Raw genomic sequence first — 16,016 nt, 5'->3', positions numbered from 1 at the left:
GTGTTTAAAATGTTAAGAATCTTAAATATATGGTATAGAGATTTACCAATTTTAATGTATCTAAAATGGCAGTATGTGGGGGTCTTTAAAATACATGTACATAACTTTGGATAACATATGCTTATAATTTATGTGTGTGTATCACCACAGAATATTCTGCATTAGACTGTGATGACCACCAATTACTCTACAACTTTCAAATAGTTCACTAGTGATTCTATTATACATTTCCTGGCTGAAAAGCAGAAAGATAAGTATTCTTCTCACCAGCACTCACCCCCAAAGAAAGTAATCTAGGCTGTTTAATTTTAATTTTCAGCTTTAAAAAATTTTGTTAGATCAAAGCATCTTGTTTAAAAACTCTATTAAAACCTACGACAACCAATTTTTCTCTTCAGAATTGAAAAATAAATATTTTAATGCTTACAATTTAACTTACAGTTTAAAAGATGTTTTATAAATAGAATCAAAGTATGAATAATTAAGGAAACATAAATAATTCTATGCCACACTACAACATCTGACTACAAATTTAGTGCTTTATTTTGCCTATCTTAAAAATGAATGTAAAGACATTTGTTATTTCATTCTGGATTATGTAAATGCTTAAAGACGAAAATGGTAATTCTTTTCGAAAGTTAAAACCATTAAAACTTTTATAGCACCCAGTAAATAGTATAAATATGGAGACATTTACTATCTGACAAATATCCTTAATTGAATATAAAATTTCCTTGTTCATTAAATGTTGTGTGCATCTGAAAATATACAATGAGGAAAAATACGAAAATATTCTCTACATCTCTCTTTCTTTTTCCCTTTTTTTGGTATCTGAGATCAAACTCAGGACCTAGCACTCACCAGGCAGGCACTTTTGACTGAACTAAATTCCCAGCCCTACCTCTTTTAAGTGTATATGTGTGTATGAACATTTACATGGGTGGGGAATTTACTCAAATTCACTAACAGCAATAGTCATACATTTTCACTGAATTAAATGTCCATTTCAATAATGAACCCTGGATTTCTTCAATTGTATGACTAAATGTAAAAAGTCATAGACTCCACCACTATATCTCATTTACTAAAGTAAACTTAACTTTTCTCTCCTGCACTTTAAAAAAATGTAAATACCAGTTTTGGAAATTTAAAATGAGAATGAATGATCTCCTTCCACTTAAATATTTTATAGCAAAACAAGGACAAAGTAAGAACAAACGCATAATTTCTTTCTACCTATCTTAAAAAGAGTATCACCCACATTTCCAAGATATGTTTTAAGATAATATTATTGTCAAATGATCAGGTAACTTTCACCTCCAAAACCTTTGAACCAGCACAATACTTGAACTTACTTGTTTTCAAGTACCTACATGAAGGTCTAACAGCAATGAAAAGCTTAGGATTGGGGGCTGGGGATTTAGCTCAGCGGCATAAGCGCCTGCCTTGCAAGCAGGCAGTCGTAGTTCGATCCCCGGTACCGATAAAAAGGAAAAAGACACACAAAAAAGAAAAGAAAAGCTTGGGGTCAAAAATCACACACACAAAAAGAATCTCACATTTCTCATGGCTATTTAACTCAAGTGAATGTCAATTTTAATCATGGTAAATGCAACTCAAGTAGTTTAAAGGAGAATCTGTTTAGTATTACTTAAGGACAGGGCTGATCTTTCCTGAACACTAAAATCTTGCACTAATATTGTAGTTTTTCCTTAATCCCCTAATGTCTGAAGCCAACTCAAATTACTGACTGAATTACCTCAGACATAAACACCATTTAATCACTTCTACTGTTTTTCCAGATAAAAGCACGTGTTATATCTATTAGGACACTGTAAATAAAAAGATTTATTTTTGGCCAGAAACAGAAAAGTACCTATAGCTTATCTAGGTTATCAGAGGTAAACAAAAACACCAATCCAAGCTTATGGCTGATGTGCTCTTCCATTACTAGAGGACTGACAAACAGCTTAGGAATTTTAGATAAGCAAATGATGAACCGTCAGAAATGCAAAGGAAAGAAAATGAGTACTGACAAAAGCAATGAAAGTCTTTCACTAGAAACTAAAAAAAAAAATCAGTGATTTTATGTATGCATCTATAGTATTTGGAAAATCAAAAAGAAAACAAGCAACAAATACATAAAACTTAAAAGCAAAATAAACAACAACAAAAAACCTCCCAGGAAACCAACTCCCCTTATTTTTCTCCTATTTTAAATAAGTCTTGGAGACTTATTTAAGAACTGTTACTCAGAGCCTGAGAAATACATGATGGACATTTTGTTACTGGTACACAAATCAGTATCTTTAAGTCCATCAACATCAGTATACACTTTGTGCAACAAAGAAATTCACATCAGGCATGTAAATTACTATGCTCATTAGTGCTACACTATCCATGCAGAATACCAAATATAGTGTTCAACGAGGCGATGCAAGCTTATATGTAAATTTGGTTCCATGCTAAATCTGAAATCATGCTTTATATTAAAAAGGAACTGCTACCCTGACAATGTTTCTCTTTCTTATCTTCATCAAGATTAAAAGCTATAACTACAGAATGAGCAATGTTAATTTGCCAAATGTCTCCAATTTTCTATGAGGTTTTAAAGAATATTTTATTACCTGATTTTTAAAAAACTTTTTCTCTGTATATGTATGGCAATATACAGAGAAATAAAAAAACTACATTGACTCATACAATAAACATACATAAATATCACATACATACTTGTGAGACTGCATGATTTTTATATCAAAGTACATGCTTTTCCACCACACAGTTCTTCATTGTCGTTTTAAGAGCAATAGGAATAGGAAACTTTTACAGCTAAACACATGCTACTGAGTCATGGTTTTAAGAATTTGTAGGTTAAAAAAATACAATTCCTAGAACACTGTTATCAAACAAGTAAGTTTTATTGGCATCTAAAAACAAAATTCACCCAACATTGAAACGTACTTTAATATTTGTGTTGTTTGCTTTTTTACTCACTGCAGCATGAGGAACAAATCACACACACTTACTTTGGAGTAACAGAGACCATGGTGTAGATTTTACAAAATCACTTTTTAAAATCTCTGTATTATGCTCCTCAAATATCTAGAGTCAGTCTTTGCATAAAATATCACAGCTTTGTCTATTACCTTAAAATTCTGCAGCAACCTAGAGATATGGGTAAGATATACCATTATTTGCTATCTTGAAATATATCTATTACCATATCCAACCTAATGATAGTATCTAAAAATTCTTTCTTCCATAGGAAGTCTTTGACAAGCTGTTAATTCATTTCCTTGACGTTAAAAGAATCTGGGGGCAACATTTATATTTTATCAGAAAAATAAAAAAGATGTTTACCTACCATGTTCATATTAAGAACAATGTCTATACAAGTCAGTTGTACAATTATTTTAAGAGAAAGGTGAACATGAACATCAGATTAACTTAATTCTGGCAGACAAAAGTGAACAACTATGGTCCAGTCAGCCATTAATCTATTACAGAGAGATGACAACTTTACAAAAGGTATCTTTTACCTACTGAGTGATGATTATGTCCCCTCAGTTTCTGTGCTTTCTACCACCACTGGTTCACTTTCTATATCAGCAACTGTGTCACTCTTCTCCTTGTTTATCTCACTTGAAGATGTCAGTTTTTCATAAAGTTCAGGATCATTCTGTACTGTTAAAGGCGGTGGCTGAGCATGTCTCTCTGTATTTTCACCATTAACCTGAGGCACATTATCATTTTTTCGTTGAGAAGTGGCCCCTTCAAAATAATTAAAAACCCGAGCATGAGGAGGGGGGACCCAAGTGTTTTGAATTCTATCTCGTCCAAGACGATTTCCATTCATTTCTCTGCAGAAATCCAAATCTCTGTCATCCCTATCCCTCTGCCTCTCCCAGGGTCTTCTTCGGTCATCAAAATCTCTGTGAACTTCTTGTCCAAATCCTCTGTTCCAAGGACCACTTCTAGGATCAAATCGATAGTTTCCAGCTCGAAATCTACCTCTTTCTTCATGCAAGCCTTTTGGACCTCCATAAACAGGTAGAACCCGGTGTTCTCTCTCATCAAAATCTCCTCTGTGCCCCCAGGGCTTCTCTGGAGTAAGGCCAAAGTGGTCTCTTCGACCAAGATGATCTATACCTGGCCTCACAAGATTTTCTCTTATGTCTACAGGAGGTCTTCCAAAATGATCCCTACCATCTAATGGAGGCCTTCCGGGACCTTCTCTTGGATCTATAGGCCGCCCAACCACTTCCCTAACATCCACAGGGGGAGGTCTAGTAATGGTCTCCCTGGTTTCTATGAGAGGAAACCGATAATCTCTATCTCCCTCCTGTTGGATGTTATCATTCCCAAGTGGTATCCTTTTTTCTGGGTTAGTAATATTGTCTACACTTTGTCTTCCAGGAGCTAGAAAAGGTCTTTCTGGCTGACTGAAAATATCTCCTGGAGGAAAAGGTCCACGGGGTGGTGGATGAAGAGCTGAGTCAAGTACTGACGGGGGAGGGATTCCTCGCTGAGGTGGAATTCCAGGCTGTATTAAAGGGAACCTTGGTCCAGGTGCCTGTGGTATTAGTCCTGGACGGATGTCTAATATTGGCATTGCAGGCATCCTTTGACTAGGGATGTTTAAAGGGGGTAAGTTTTGAGGTCCAGCTGGTGGCTGTGCTCCCAAAAGTCCAGAAGTATTTGTAACATTTGGTGGCTGTACTCCTACAAGTCCAGAAGCATTAGGCATATTTGGGGGTAGTACTCCCAGAAGTCCAGAACTATTCGACACATTTGGTGGTTGTAGTCCCAAAATTCCAGAGTTATTTATGATATTTGGTGGTTGGGCTCCAATAATCCCAGTACTGCTGGAGACATTAGCTGGCCGGACCCCAAGTATTTCAGAATTATTTGATACATTTGGTCTTTGGACTCCCAGAATTCCAGAATTGCTTGTCACATTAGGTGGCTGTCCTAAAATCGCAGTGTTACTTGAAATATCATTTGTAATCACTAAAATGGGAAGAGAATAATCCAGTTATTCTGGTATGAAGCAACAGCTACATTAGAAATTATAAAAGCTATAATTTCTAGCAAGTAACTTAAGAGTTAATCAGCTACTTATAGAATCAAGCTATACTAGACATTAAACAAAAATTAAATAGAACAATATCATATAGAGTAAGAAATTTAAAGATTAAAAAACTTAATGAGGCTGTAACCTAAAACAATCTCATATGAAATTATCGGCATAAGTACCCGCCTTGCAAGCAGGCGGTCGTGAGTTCGATCCCCGATACCGATAAAAATGAAAAAGACAGAAAAAAGAAGGACTTAATGCTTTCAAATACTATATTTATCTTCTAACTATAGCTGGGTAATACCTGAGAGAAAAGAAAGTTCGTATTAAAATATTCAAACCTAAAACCTTTATTTTTGGTGGCACTGATGATTCAACCCAAGGCTTTTGCACTGAGCTACATCCCCTGTCCATTTAAAAATTTCGATACAAGGTTTCTCTAAGTTGCCCAGGCTAGGCTGAAAACTGTGATGCTCCTGCCTCTGTCTCCCAGAGTGCTGAGATTGTAGGCACGTGCCAATAAGACTGGCCATATTTGCTAATTTTTATGTTATAAATTATATAGATTTTGTGCACTCTTATTTTGATGGCAACACATTATAGCTGTCCCAACAGGCCAAAAAGGAGTAAGACCTTCCCTCCCTAGGAGGAGGGTAATTAATGAAAAGGTGTTGAAATCTATGTTATTTTCAACACAATGTCATTATATAAAAATGTAATTCACAGGACATAGTGATCCCTCAAAAAATTAGAATATGTCAGCACTTGTGCACTGAACTAGTTACAAAAGCCACCCCACAATGAACACCAAAAACAGAAGAAATGTGCATGCATTTCCATTGATTTTGTTTTTTTGTTTTACCTGATCTGGTATTTTCACCAGAAGAAATCTGATGTTCTATAAGATGAGGTACTTTTTCTTCAGGCTCTGCTTTAGCTGGGGGATTAAAAACATTTCCAGCTGGCAGAGTAGCAGTAGCAAGACCACTGGCAACGGAACCACTTGGTAAAACAAGATTACCAAATCCAACATCTTTCACAGTTTCTGGGGTCATGGACAATGGTGGTTGCACTAAAGCTGTTTTATAGAGGAGAAAAACGTATTTCAGATTTATCAATTCATGTACTAAGTTTTCTGACAGTCTAAATATTTCATTTCATGGCACTTTTGTATTACTAACTACATTATATAATAACTAATGCTCAAACTGGCCAGTGAGTGATCAGGAAGAGGCTAAATTATACTTACAAAGCTTTGCTTTTTAAAAACAGGAAAACCCAATAAATTTAAGAAATATTTTCACCCAAAGTGATCAAAAAAAGAACCAGTACTGAAGAAGTAAATCCTAGTATTATATAAAATTAAATCTGGTTACGGGAATAATCAAAATACATAAACAATTAGCACATACTGATAACTAGGTACCAGACTGAAAAGTCTAACCAATCTCCTTGATATTACAGTACAACAGAGTCCTTACATTCAATCTTTCATCAAGTAAGATTAGAAACTCAAATAAGAATAGGCAAGCTAGACAAGAAATATAGTTATAAGCATTCCACACTAAAGAAGCAGGAGGAAAATCACTCAGCATATGTCATTTATGTATTAAAAAGCAGAACTACAGAAAAATAAAATATCCAGTTGTAATTTTTGGTCCAATGCTGTTAAATCATACTTGCAGATTTTAGAAAATACTTTATCCTCGTATTTAAATCTAGAATTAACTATGCACTGTTAGCACAACAGAGAGTTAAAGTTGAGATAAAACCATCTGTGGTCATAAGCAAGTATTAGAAAATGAAATTAAATGAGACACTGGAAGCAATCTGTAGAATACTAGATATTTCTTCCTCTATTATATGATCTTAGATCTTCTAAAATTAACTAAGTAGACATAATCGACAGGTAAGTTCTAGCATAAGCCTCTATGTATAAGGAAGTCAGAAATAACTTCTGAATATCTTCTGTAGTTTCTAGAAATAGTTATTCCTAACTAACCAACAGTGTCAAAAATAAAGGATTTTACTGCTACCTAAACACTGAAAGGAAAGCATTTTAAAATACAATGGAAAAAAAATACAAAGAAAATTGAGTAGAATATCAAAAGCTAAAATCTTATGAGACATACATTTTGTAACATACGGATTTTTTCAGGTCTAAATTTTTGAAGTAGGCTTGCCTAATTATTGAAAGTTTGAAAGCTGGAGAATTACTACAGATAAAAAGTAGACAAAAGAAAAAAAGCTGAGTAAAAATGTATTGAATGTTCAATACAGTACAATAAATTAAAAGTCAAATGCCTATAATCATTTGAGTTCTTGCATTCCTCTTGAAATGTACACTTTAGTAAAGAAAACAATATATTAAAACCAGGTAATCTGGAATAAATAACCTACTAAAAATTTTTCTTTTTTAAGTAACCTATAAAACTGGTTCCACAACTGCAAGAAGAAAACCTTCCACAGCAGAATCCTAATTATATACTTTCTGCAAATATGTATCCTGAGGACAAAAAATGTGAAAAGGTCTTCTCCAAATTTTGACTAAAATTCATTACACAGACATTTTGAGACAACAAAGCAAATATAACTAAGGACTATCCTATGATATGGTTAATTTTTAGAAATCACAGCACAAATTCGTTTAAAAACTTTCATAATAAAAAAAATTCACAGGAATAAGAACCAACACATCATCAGTACAGGTAATAAAGAAAATTCTGTATACAGAAAACTCACATGTCGGTACTACTGGAGGAATTGCAGGGGGTGGTACAACCGGTGGGGGAACTGGTGGTGGCATGAAACCTATGGGGGGTTGGGGGAGGATAAAATGGCACAAGAAAAGTTACGTATTTAAAATTAAAGATTTCAACAACCACAAATGAAATTCCATCCTGTTTTTGGAGATCAGTTCTTACATTGTCTGGTCTGGCCTTGAGCCCACAGGCTAAAGTCATTCTGCCTCAAGCTTTTCAATAGCTAAAACTACAAATGTTTGCTACCACACACAGTGAAATTCAGCATTCTTGAAAGTCTTTTATTACTATGCACTCATTATTGTGTATTTTCTATTTTTAAAATAACTTTTATATACTTTACCTATTTATTAGATCCCTAGAAAGCTAGATAAAACATAGAGAACCTGATCTATTTATTCACTCATTCATTCCTGTGGTGAGTTCTATACTACTATAAATTAGACCTGGTAACCTGTTTATGTTAGAACATCGATCCCTGGTACCAAAGGGGAAAAAAAGTATATGTTACAACAGTGACTATATGGGGAAAGCTGAACATATTTCAGGCCACTGATTACACTATATGCAATACACTACTGTCATCTGTCAGATATGTGTATGGATTTCTCTGACATATATGCTATTTACTAAATTCAAAATATTTTTGCTGACCTTGGGTAATATTGTTTGTTTTAAACAAAGGTTAGTAAATCTTCAATTTAATACTGGGCTTTGTGATTTCAGAGGTCAAACAATCAAACTGTAAATCTCTGCATTTTTAAAAGTACAGCTCTATTAAACTCAATTTAGAAAACTGATTAAAAATAAAGAATAAAGACATGTAATTTTTAAGACAAATGACATGAAATCATAAGTCATAAAAATTAAGTTTTAAATTTTTTTGAAATAAATTTCAACTTTCAAATCATAAGTACAAAATGTTCAGTAAGAGTATTTCAATATCTAAAATATAAAATTCTTATTAAAATTTTAATTTCAAATTATGTAGTAAATCAAAATTTTAAAAATGTTACTCTGAAAAATTACAACTATACTATGATGATGAATTTACTTTCTATTTGTTGACAATTTTTAAAAACTTTCTCCAATGGCTAAGTACTTACAGAATGAAATATTTCTTTTAATACACAAATCATTAAGCTACATTTTTTTTCTTAATTTGGAAAACAATATATATATATCACATGATCCTTAGTATCTCTTCCTCATTCTTCTAATCTTCCATGGCCTAATACCAAAGGCTCCATCTCTACATTAAACAAGCAGGGCTAGGGATCTAGCCCAGTGGCATAAGCGCCTGCCTGGCAGGTGCCAGGTCCTGAATTCAATTCCCAGTACCAAAAAAAAAAAAGAAATCTAAATAAGCGATGATATGTATTTGTTAAAATGTGTGTTAAGTAATTTAGTTTTTTAATCTAGAAACAATGACTTGGGAACTTTTTAAAATGTATTTGATAGGTTAAAAAAAGTATACTAATTTCAACTGGATTAAAAATATACTATAATTTCTAAAATACTGGAATCTACTGAACTTTAGGAGGGAGAACCTATAGAATGCCACCTTTCTGACAGCAGGGTGACAATTACAATTTTCACTTTAAACTTCAACATAAATTTTATAATAATGATTTTTTGAGAATAGGACTTGCTATGTAGTTCAGGCTAGCCTCAAACTCTCAGTGATCCTCTTGTCTCAGCTTCCCAAATGCTAAGATTATAGGCAGGTGCCAACAAGCTTGAGAGTAAAAATCATGACTTTCAACGATTTTAGAAGAATTACACTACTTCTGTCTGTGATTCTTCCAGCAACCTACATTCTGAGGACAAATTAGAAATGATATCCCCTGGCAACCAACACAGACCTAATAATGGGACTAAACACTGCAGGCCATATCCAATACTCTGTGTTTTAACAAGCCTTCTTGGTGGTACTGATGCCACTGGAAAAAGATCTTTCATAACATTTTACATAGGTTTCAAATAATAAGACAAAATTCCTTACCAGGAGGTGGTTGTGAAGGGTTGAAACTTGCTCGTAGAAAAGGAGGTGGAGGGATTGGACTGAAGCCAGGAGGAGGAACCGGCATTGACACAGGAAAGGCTGGTGGAACTAAACTAACGGTAGGCACCGCTGGAGCTACTGGAATCTTGTGGATACAAAAAGGTCCACTAATCAGTTTATTCACCTGCAATGATTTTATATCTTGGGGCAACTAAAGGTAAATTATACTGAAATTAGCATATATTATTATACTGAGTCCCCTCTCGCTTTGTATATTTGTACATAAAGCTAAATATGACAGAAACAAGTTAACAGTATTCGACAGATAATGTACCTGGATATCGTGAAATTTTTCTTATATTTAAATAATATAAAGGGATAGGTACCTAGCTAAACAATGAATATCAGACTCAGTTTACAAATGTCAGCTCCACTAAGTTTCATAATACTTATATTAAATCACCGTTACTTAATATGTCAATAACAACTTTAGAGTTTGGATTTCTAATAGATCTATTTTCTAATCCCAGCATGTATTTCTTTTACACATTCTAGGTATAAAGGCCCCCAAAATTATCCACTACATAGCTTTACCTCTCTCTGAACTTCCCATTATCAATTGTACCTATTCAACATCTAACTTTAGAGACATTTCATATTTGACATGTACAAAATAGTGAAAACTATCTTTCCAACTTCTCATACCCAAATGTCACCTCTGCTTTTTCTTACAACTCTAAATCCAATCCTTCTAGGTAGCTCCACTGATTATACCATCAGAATATATCTGAACAAGTTTCCCTGCTTCCACCATTAGCAATCTAGTCTAAGCTACTATTATCCTTCAACTGTATCACAACTGTTCTTTAACTGGTCTCCCAGTTTTTAACAATGTTTATTTGTAGCCTAATCTCAAAACTACCTTAAAACTCAATTCAGATCTAGTCATCCCTCTGTTGGAAATACACTTCCAACAGCTTATCTCATTCAGAATGAAAAACTGATTACTCAAAAAGGTTCTCTACAAATAACCTGCCTGTACTATGTATAACCATGTAAGAATTCCATCATTCTTGAGATGCAGCAGACATAGTTCCTGGCATAAGAACTTTGCATTGGTTCATCATTCTGCCTGAACTTTTCTTCCGGAGACATCTACATAGCTAATTCCCTCATCATCTTTAAGTCGTCACTCAAATGTCACATTTTCAATTAGGCCCATTCTGACATGTAAGCATCTAACCACAAAACTCTGTTAATCTTTTAGTATCTTTTTCCTTCCACAAGATCTTACTCTTACATCTGCTTTCTCCCAAACTGAGAATGACAACTCCATGAAATTTATGTACTTTTTTTCCCTCACCGACATGTTCCTAATCCAAGGTACCTGGAACAGGGCATTTATCACAGCCAGCACTCAATATAACATATGTTCATTAAATAAATATAAATATGGATGATACCATTTCTAAACATTTTTTTTTTTCAAAAAAAGCTTGACTAAATTCATTGAAATACTTATTCTATCAATCTGACACTTAGGAAAACATGAATTTAAAGAGAACAATCATCCAAGTTTAAGGATGCAATAATTTTACATTTACTTTAAATTTTGTATTTAGCAAAATGACACCACAATCCTAGCCATTTTTTTCTAAAAAAGAGACTTAAGAAACTATTTGCCTAATGCACACAAGCATTTATTCTAAATTAGACAACTTCATTCAAGTTTTTATAAAGTAAATACATGAGTAAACATAGAAACATAAAATACATTGACAAAAAGCACTAACCTGCAACATGGCAACAGGTGGAGGGAAAACCTCTGTCTGGGTTGTGACCACAGTTTCCTTTTCCACTGGAGTTGGACTTTGAGTAGTCTGGACTGTCTCTTTAATGGGTTCTGAGCTTTTTACAGTTTCCCATTCTAAACAAGATATTTGAAATTCATTTCCTTTAAATAGGTGCAACTTCTTTTATTTTTCCTCTGTATACATTCATGTCACATCTAAATCTTTCATCTACTTTAGCAAATCTTTAAGATACACTCACAACTTCAGCCCTCCCCTTAATGTTTGCCAGATAAATCAATTAGAATACTAAAGAGTAGCATGATTCATAAGACAAAGAGCCTAAAACCTTTAGTCTAAAGAAAACAGAAAAGAGACAATGGAAACATATCTTAAAAACTGTTGGATACAAGAGGAAGCAACTTTAAATTTTATCACAAGGCAACACAGAAAGTACTATCTCGATACAGAAAAACTCTCTCGACAATACAGCTGAATTAAAATAGAAAAAAGTCTCTAAAGGGTCCTCCAATGATTTTCCATCTCAAAGTAAATATCAACTAAAATTAGAAAGACTTTCTCTTCTGCATGTCCCTGCTTTTGTCTACTAATCATTCTTCACACTAGTACAGTCTCTACTTTTTTTAATTGGTACCGGGGATCGAACTCACAACTGCCTGCTTGCAAGGCAGGTGCTTATGCCGCTGAGCTAAATCCCCAGCCCCTATAGTCTCTATTTTTAATAGACTTCTGATTTCCTCCAAATCAAATGTTCTTTCCACAGATGGCTACATGTCTTACTCCTTTAAATATCACTCGACAGATCTTCAATTACTTAAGAACTGTAATTTCTCCACACCCTTACCATTCATCTCCCTTCCTTTTTTTCATATACCTTATCAATACAATTATACTGTACAGTTTGTGTTTTATTATTTACAATTTTCCACTACAGCAGTGATCTTTTAGAGATGAGTGCACAAACTGCAACCCAAAACCCACTTATTTATCACAAAGTGCCAACAATGCAACTAATCCTAAATACTAAGGTTTTAGTTTAGAAGAAAAAACTCATGGGCTAGGGATTTAGCTCAGTGGCACAAGTGCCTGCCTGGCAAGCGCTAGGTTGTTTGATCCCCAGTACCAAAAATAGAAGAAAGAAAAAACAACTCATACAGTAACATCTTTTGTCTTAAAGACAAATAACATGTGTTCACCACAAGAATATGGTTTAGCAAACTTTTTTATATCAAATATTATATGCATTGTGGGCCACATGTTATCTGTTGAAACAGTACAACAAACTAGGACTGTCATATAAAATAGAGAATCAAATGTGAGTACTTTTTTTTTTTTTTTCTTTTTTTTTTTTTTTTTGGCAGAACAGAATACTGACAGGATTTGGCCCATAGACTCATAAAAGGAGTAATTTTGTCATTGTCATTTCATAATTCTAGTTCCTAAAATTAGGTCTGATACACAGCAGGAATGAAAATATATACTGAAAGAATTAATCTCCTGGAGAAAAAGAAAAAAACATTGGAGAAATCAGGCACAGTACTGACAGGAAGAAAAGAATTTTTTTAAAGCCTTGTGCACGCTGAGTACATGTTCTGTGACTGACCTACATACTCAGCCAGAGAAAACCACTAAAAAGATCTGAAAATATTTTACTGGCCTAAAAACTATAATATTTTGAAAATCAGATAATTTGGTTAAAACAAACAAACAAAGATCTGAAGAAATATGATATAAATAATATTTTAGTTTTTTTCTGAATAGCAATTTTAATGTTTCTTCCAGGCTTTATCTGTTTTTTTAAAAATCTTACAAATTTGTAACTGGAATCTTTTAAAATTATATAGTATGTGGAAATTTGTAACTAGGATCTTCAAAAATTATTTAATACAGGGATATTCTTCAGAATACAGGGACACTCTATAAAGATGTATTTTTTTAAAAGAATAAATAAAATAATTTTAAGTATGCTAAAAGCTACTCTAGTAGGTATTATCAGACTGTATAAATTTTAGTGTAGTGGTCACTACACTACACTAAAATTCTACTCCTGTTATGATATAGGGCCTAATGAACACAGCAGTGTTTTTACTCTCTCTTTTTGTAGGAGTATATAAAATACACAGAGTTGACTATCACCCAAATGCATTTCAATTACAAAATTCTAAGCAGGTTTTAAATAAAATGATCATTAGGTTCTTACCAGTATTTACAGTTTCCTGATCAATCATGCCTCCTTCTGCAAAACCATCCAAGTCATCCACTTTCACTTTTTCCCAAGGTATGTAAGTTACTCCAAGATCCACGTCCCAAAATTGTTTGTACTCTGTTTTTACACCCTTGTTTAAAGCCCACGCAATCTTTTGAGAACAAGGAGAGGAAAAAATGAAACTCATATATATACTTTAACAGTATAAAAAATTCAAAATTATATTTCAACAACATAAACACAAATAAAGTTAGTTTGGGCTTTGTGTTAAATCTGCATCAGAGATAATATTTACAGTATTTGCATTTTTTACTGTCTAAAATTACCCATTTTCAGAAACAATCCAAATCTAGTTTCACCATAAAAATGTCAATTTATATTAGCAATAATTATGATAGTTACCACAATTTAAACAAAACCCCGTATAGCAGGAAAGAAGAGATAAGCAGTATTTCACTCAGAGAAACTTGGTTACGAAACAACAAAAGATGGGCATATGTTAACATATTCCAGGCAGACTAAACCACTGGCAGTACATGCCTGACTCTCACACTGGGCAGTCTGTCCCAAGAGTGGCCTGACAGGCCATGTACCCTCAATGGTTCACCTAGCACTGACATATGAATTATAGCCTTGACATGAATATGTTTACTCCGTGAAAGGTCATTTTAACATTTCAGTTGCAGAAACTAAATAAATCAATTTTCTATAAATATCAGAAATGAACTGTGAATTAATCACAAGTAAAAGAAAAATATTTTTAAATTCTCCATTTAAGGATTAGTAAGAAAAAATATACTTGTAGATAATCACTTCACAAGGATCTGGTTTACATAAGAGAAACTAATATTAATTAGGAAATTGAGAGACATTGGGAAGAAAGAGTAAACAAGACAAACTTGTAAACATCAGAGTTCAGTTCGTAAAACTGTATCCTACTTGACTTGCAGAATTGTACAAGTATGACTGAAAGGAACAAATTGACTAGTTTTGGTTTACCTGTATCTGATTTTGTAAATTCACAATACTAAAATCTAAGTCTTTCAGTGTGCTCTTGATAGTAAAAGAATACATCGTTGTGGGTGCAGCACAGCAAGAGTTCATATGCAGCATGCTGGAGGTCACGGATTCAAATCCCAGCATGAGAGAGACAGAGACAGCAAGAGTTAAAAGGGGGTGGGGGATAGTGTGGGAGGGAGGAATGAAGAACACCTGTGACTTTTTCCTAGGATAAACTTAAGATTTTAACATGACAGATCAAAGTTAAATGTTGGCTGCCTACGGCATAACTCTTCCTCCACACAATCTTACCTTAATGACCTTGGAACCAATTTTGTATGATCCAGAACTGAGTTTCTGAAGAGCCCGAAATGCATCTTGCCGATGAACCATACAGACGTAAGCACAGCCCCTGGGAGGAATCATCTATTAAAACAAAAAAGTTGGATTTGTAAAACCAAGAGCAAAGACAGAAAATCATTATGGCATTTTATAGTTTTAGTCAAACAGAACATGCAGTAATAATACTCCACTTCTATTTTGATAGATTGATTTGATACCGAATTTCTTCCTCTAGCTATTTACTGGCACAATTCACACACAATAAATTAATTACCGTATGTAAAAAACAAAACCAAAATTCAAAACCTGCTTGGTTTCATTCCAAGCCATAATTTATGTAAAACTTTCACTATCACAAGAGTTTCCCAAATACAAAAATATATACCTTCATATACTAAATGCCACCAGATAAAAGGGAAATACTGTATGGCCAAAATAGTTGATAGTAAATAATCTAGTACTATTTATACTTTTCCAATATAATATGTATGTGCAGAAGTTTGTTTTAGAGAAGCATCATATCCAAAATATAAAATGTACAATCTACAGGGAGACCTTGTTGAAAAGAAAAACTATAACCTACAATTAATTATAAAACTAAAATATTTGTTTTATGAAACTTTATTTTATCCAAGTACTTTGGGACAAATGTTTAACATGAATACAGAAATAGCCTCAAAATAAGAATGAAAACACTGATTATGAAGTATTTAACTACCCTGTAAACCACCAGGTCCTGAAACTATCCTCAATGTACTAATTTAGAAAACTACACACACCTTAGTTTCTGAGAAACTCAAAGTATTCTAGC

The 16,016-nt window shown here is 33.6% G+C and overlaps 1 protein-coding gene across 8 annotated transcripts in view; it reads right to left on the bottom strand.

Moving 5' to 3' along the window:
• Nucleotides 1-16,016, bottom strand: part of Scaf8 (SR-related CTD associated factor 8) — a 232,920-nt gene that overhangs the window by 136,481 nt on the left and 80,423 nt on the right. For 7 of the 8 annotated variants that reach the window (XR_010041897.1, XR_010041896.1, XR_010041898.1 and 4 more), the window contains 7 exons: nucleotides 15,176-15,289; nucleotides 13,859-14,015; nucleotides 11,641-11,774; nucleotides 9,848-9,992; nucleotides 7,823-7,891; nucleotides 5,943-6,158; nucleotides 3,543-5,013 (listed from right to left, as the gene is read on the bottom strand). Coding sequence is in view for 5 of the 8 variants with exons in the window: in XM_063232932.1 (XP_063089002.1) it covers nucleotides 3,557-5,013; nucleotides 5,943-6,158; nucleotides 7,823-7,891; nucleotides 9,848-9,992; nucleotides 11,641-11,774; nucleotides 13,859-14,015; nucleotides 15,176-15,289 (2,292 nt within the window). In the remaining 3 variants the exon portion in view is untranslated. Of the gene's footprint in view, nucleotides 1-2,902; nucleotides 5,014-5,942; nucleotides 6,159-7,822; nucleotides 7,892-9,847; nucleotides 9,993-11,640; nucleotides 11,775-13,858; nucleotides 14,016-15,175; nucleotides 15,290-16,016 lie in introns of those variants that run through there. The other variant, XM_063232931.1, reaches the window with a different exon arrangement.

Source organism: Cavia porcellus, unplaced genomic scaffold (assembly GCF_034190915.1).
Source record: "Cavia porcellus strain 051 isolate PalLab524CR breed Dunkin Hartley unplaced genomic scaffold, mCavPor4.1 scaffold_22, whole genome shotgun sequence".
In the NCBI taxonomy this organism is placed as follows: Eukaryota; Metazoa; Chordata; class Mammalia; order Rodentia; family Caviidae; genus Cavia; species Cavia porcellus.
The sequence above is the reverse complement of the archived record's forward strand: the minus strand, read 5'-3'. Positions and strand labels throughout refer to the sequence as shown.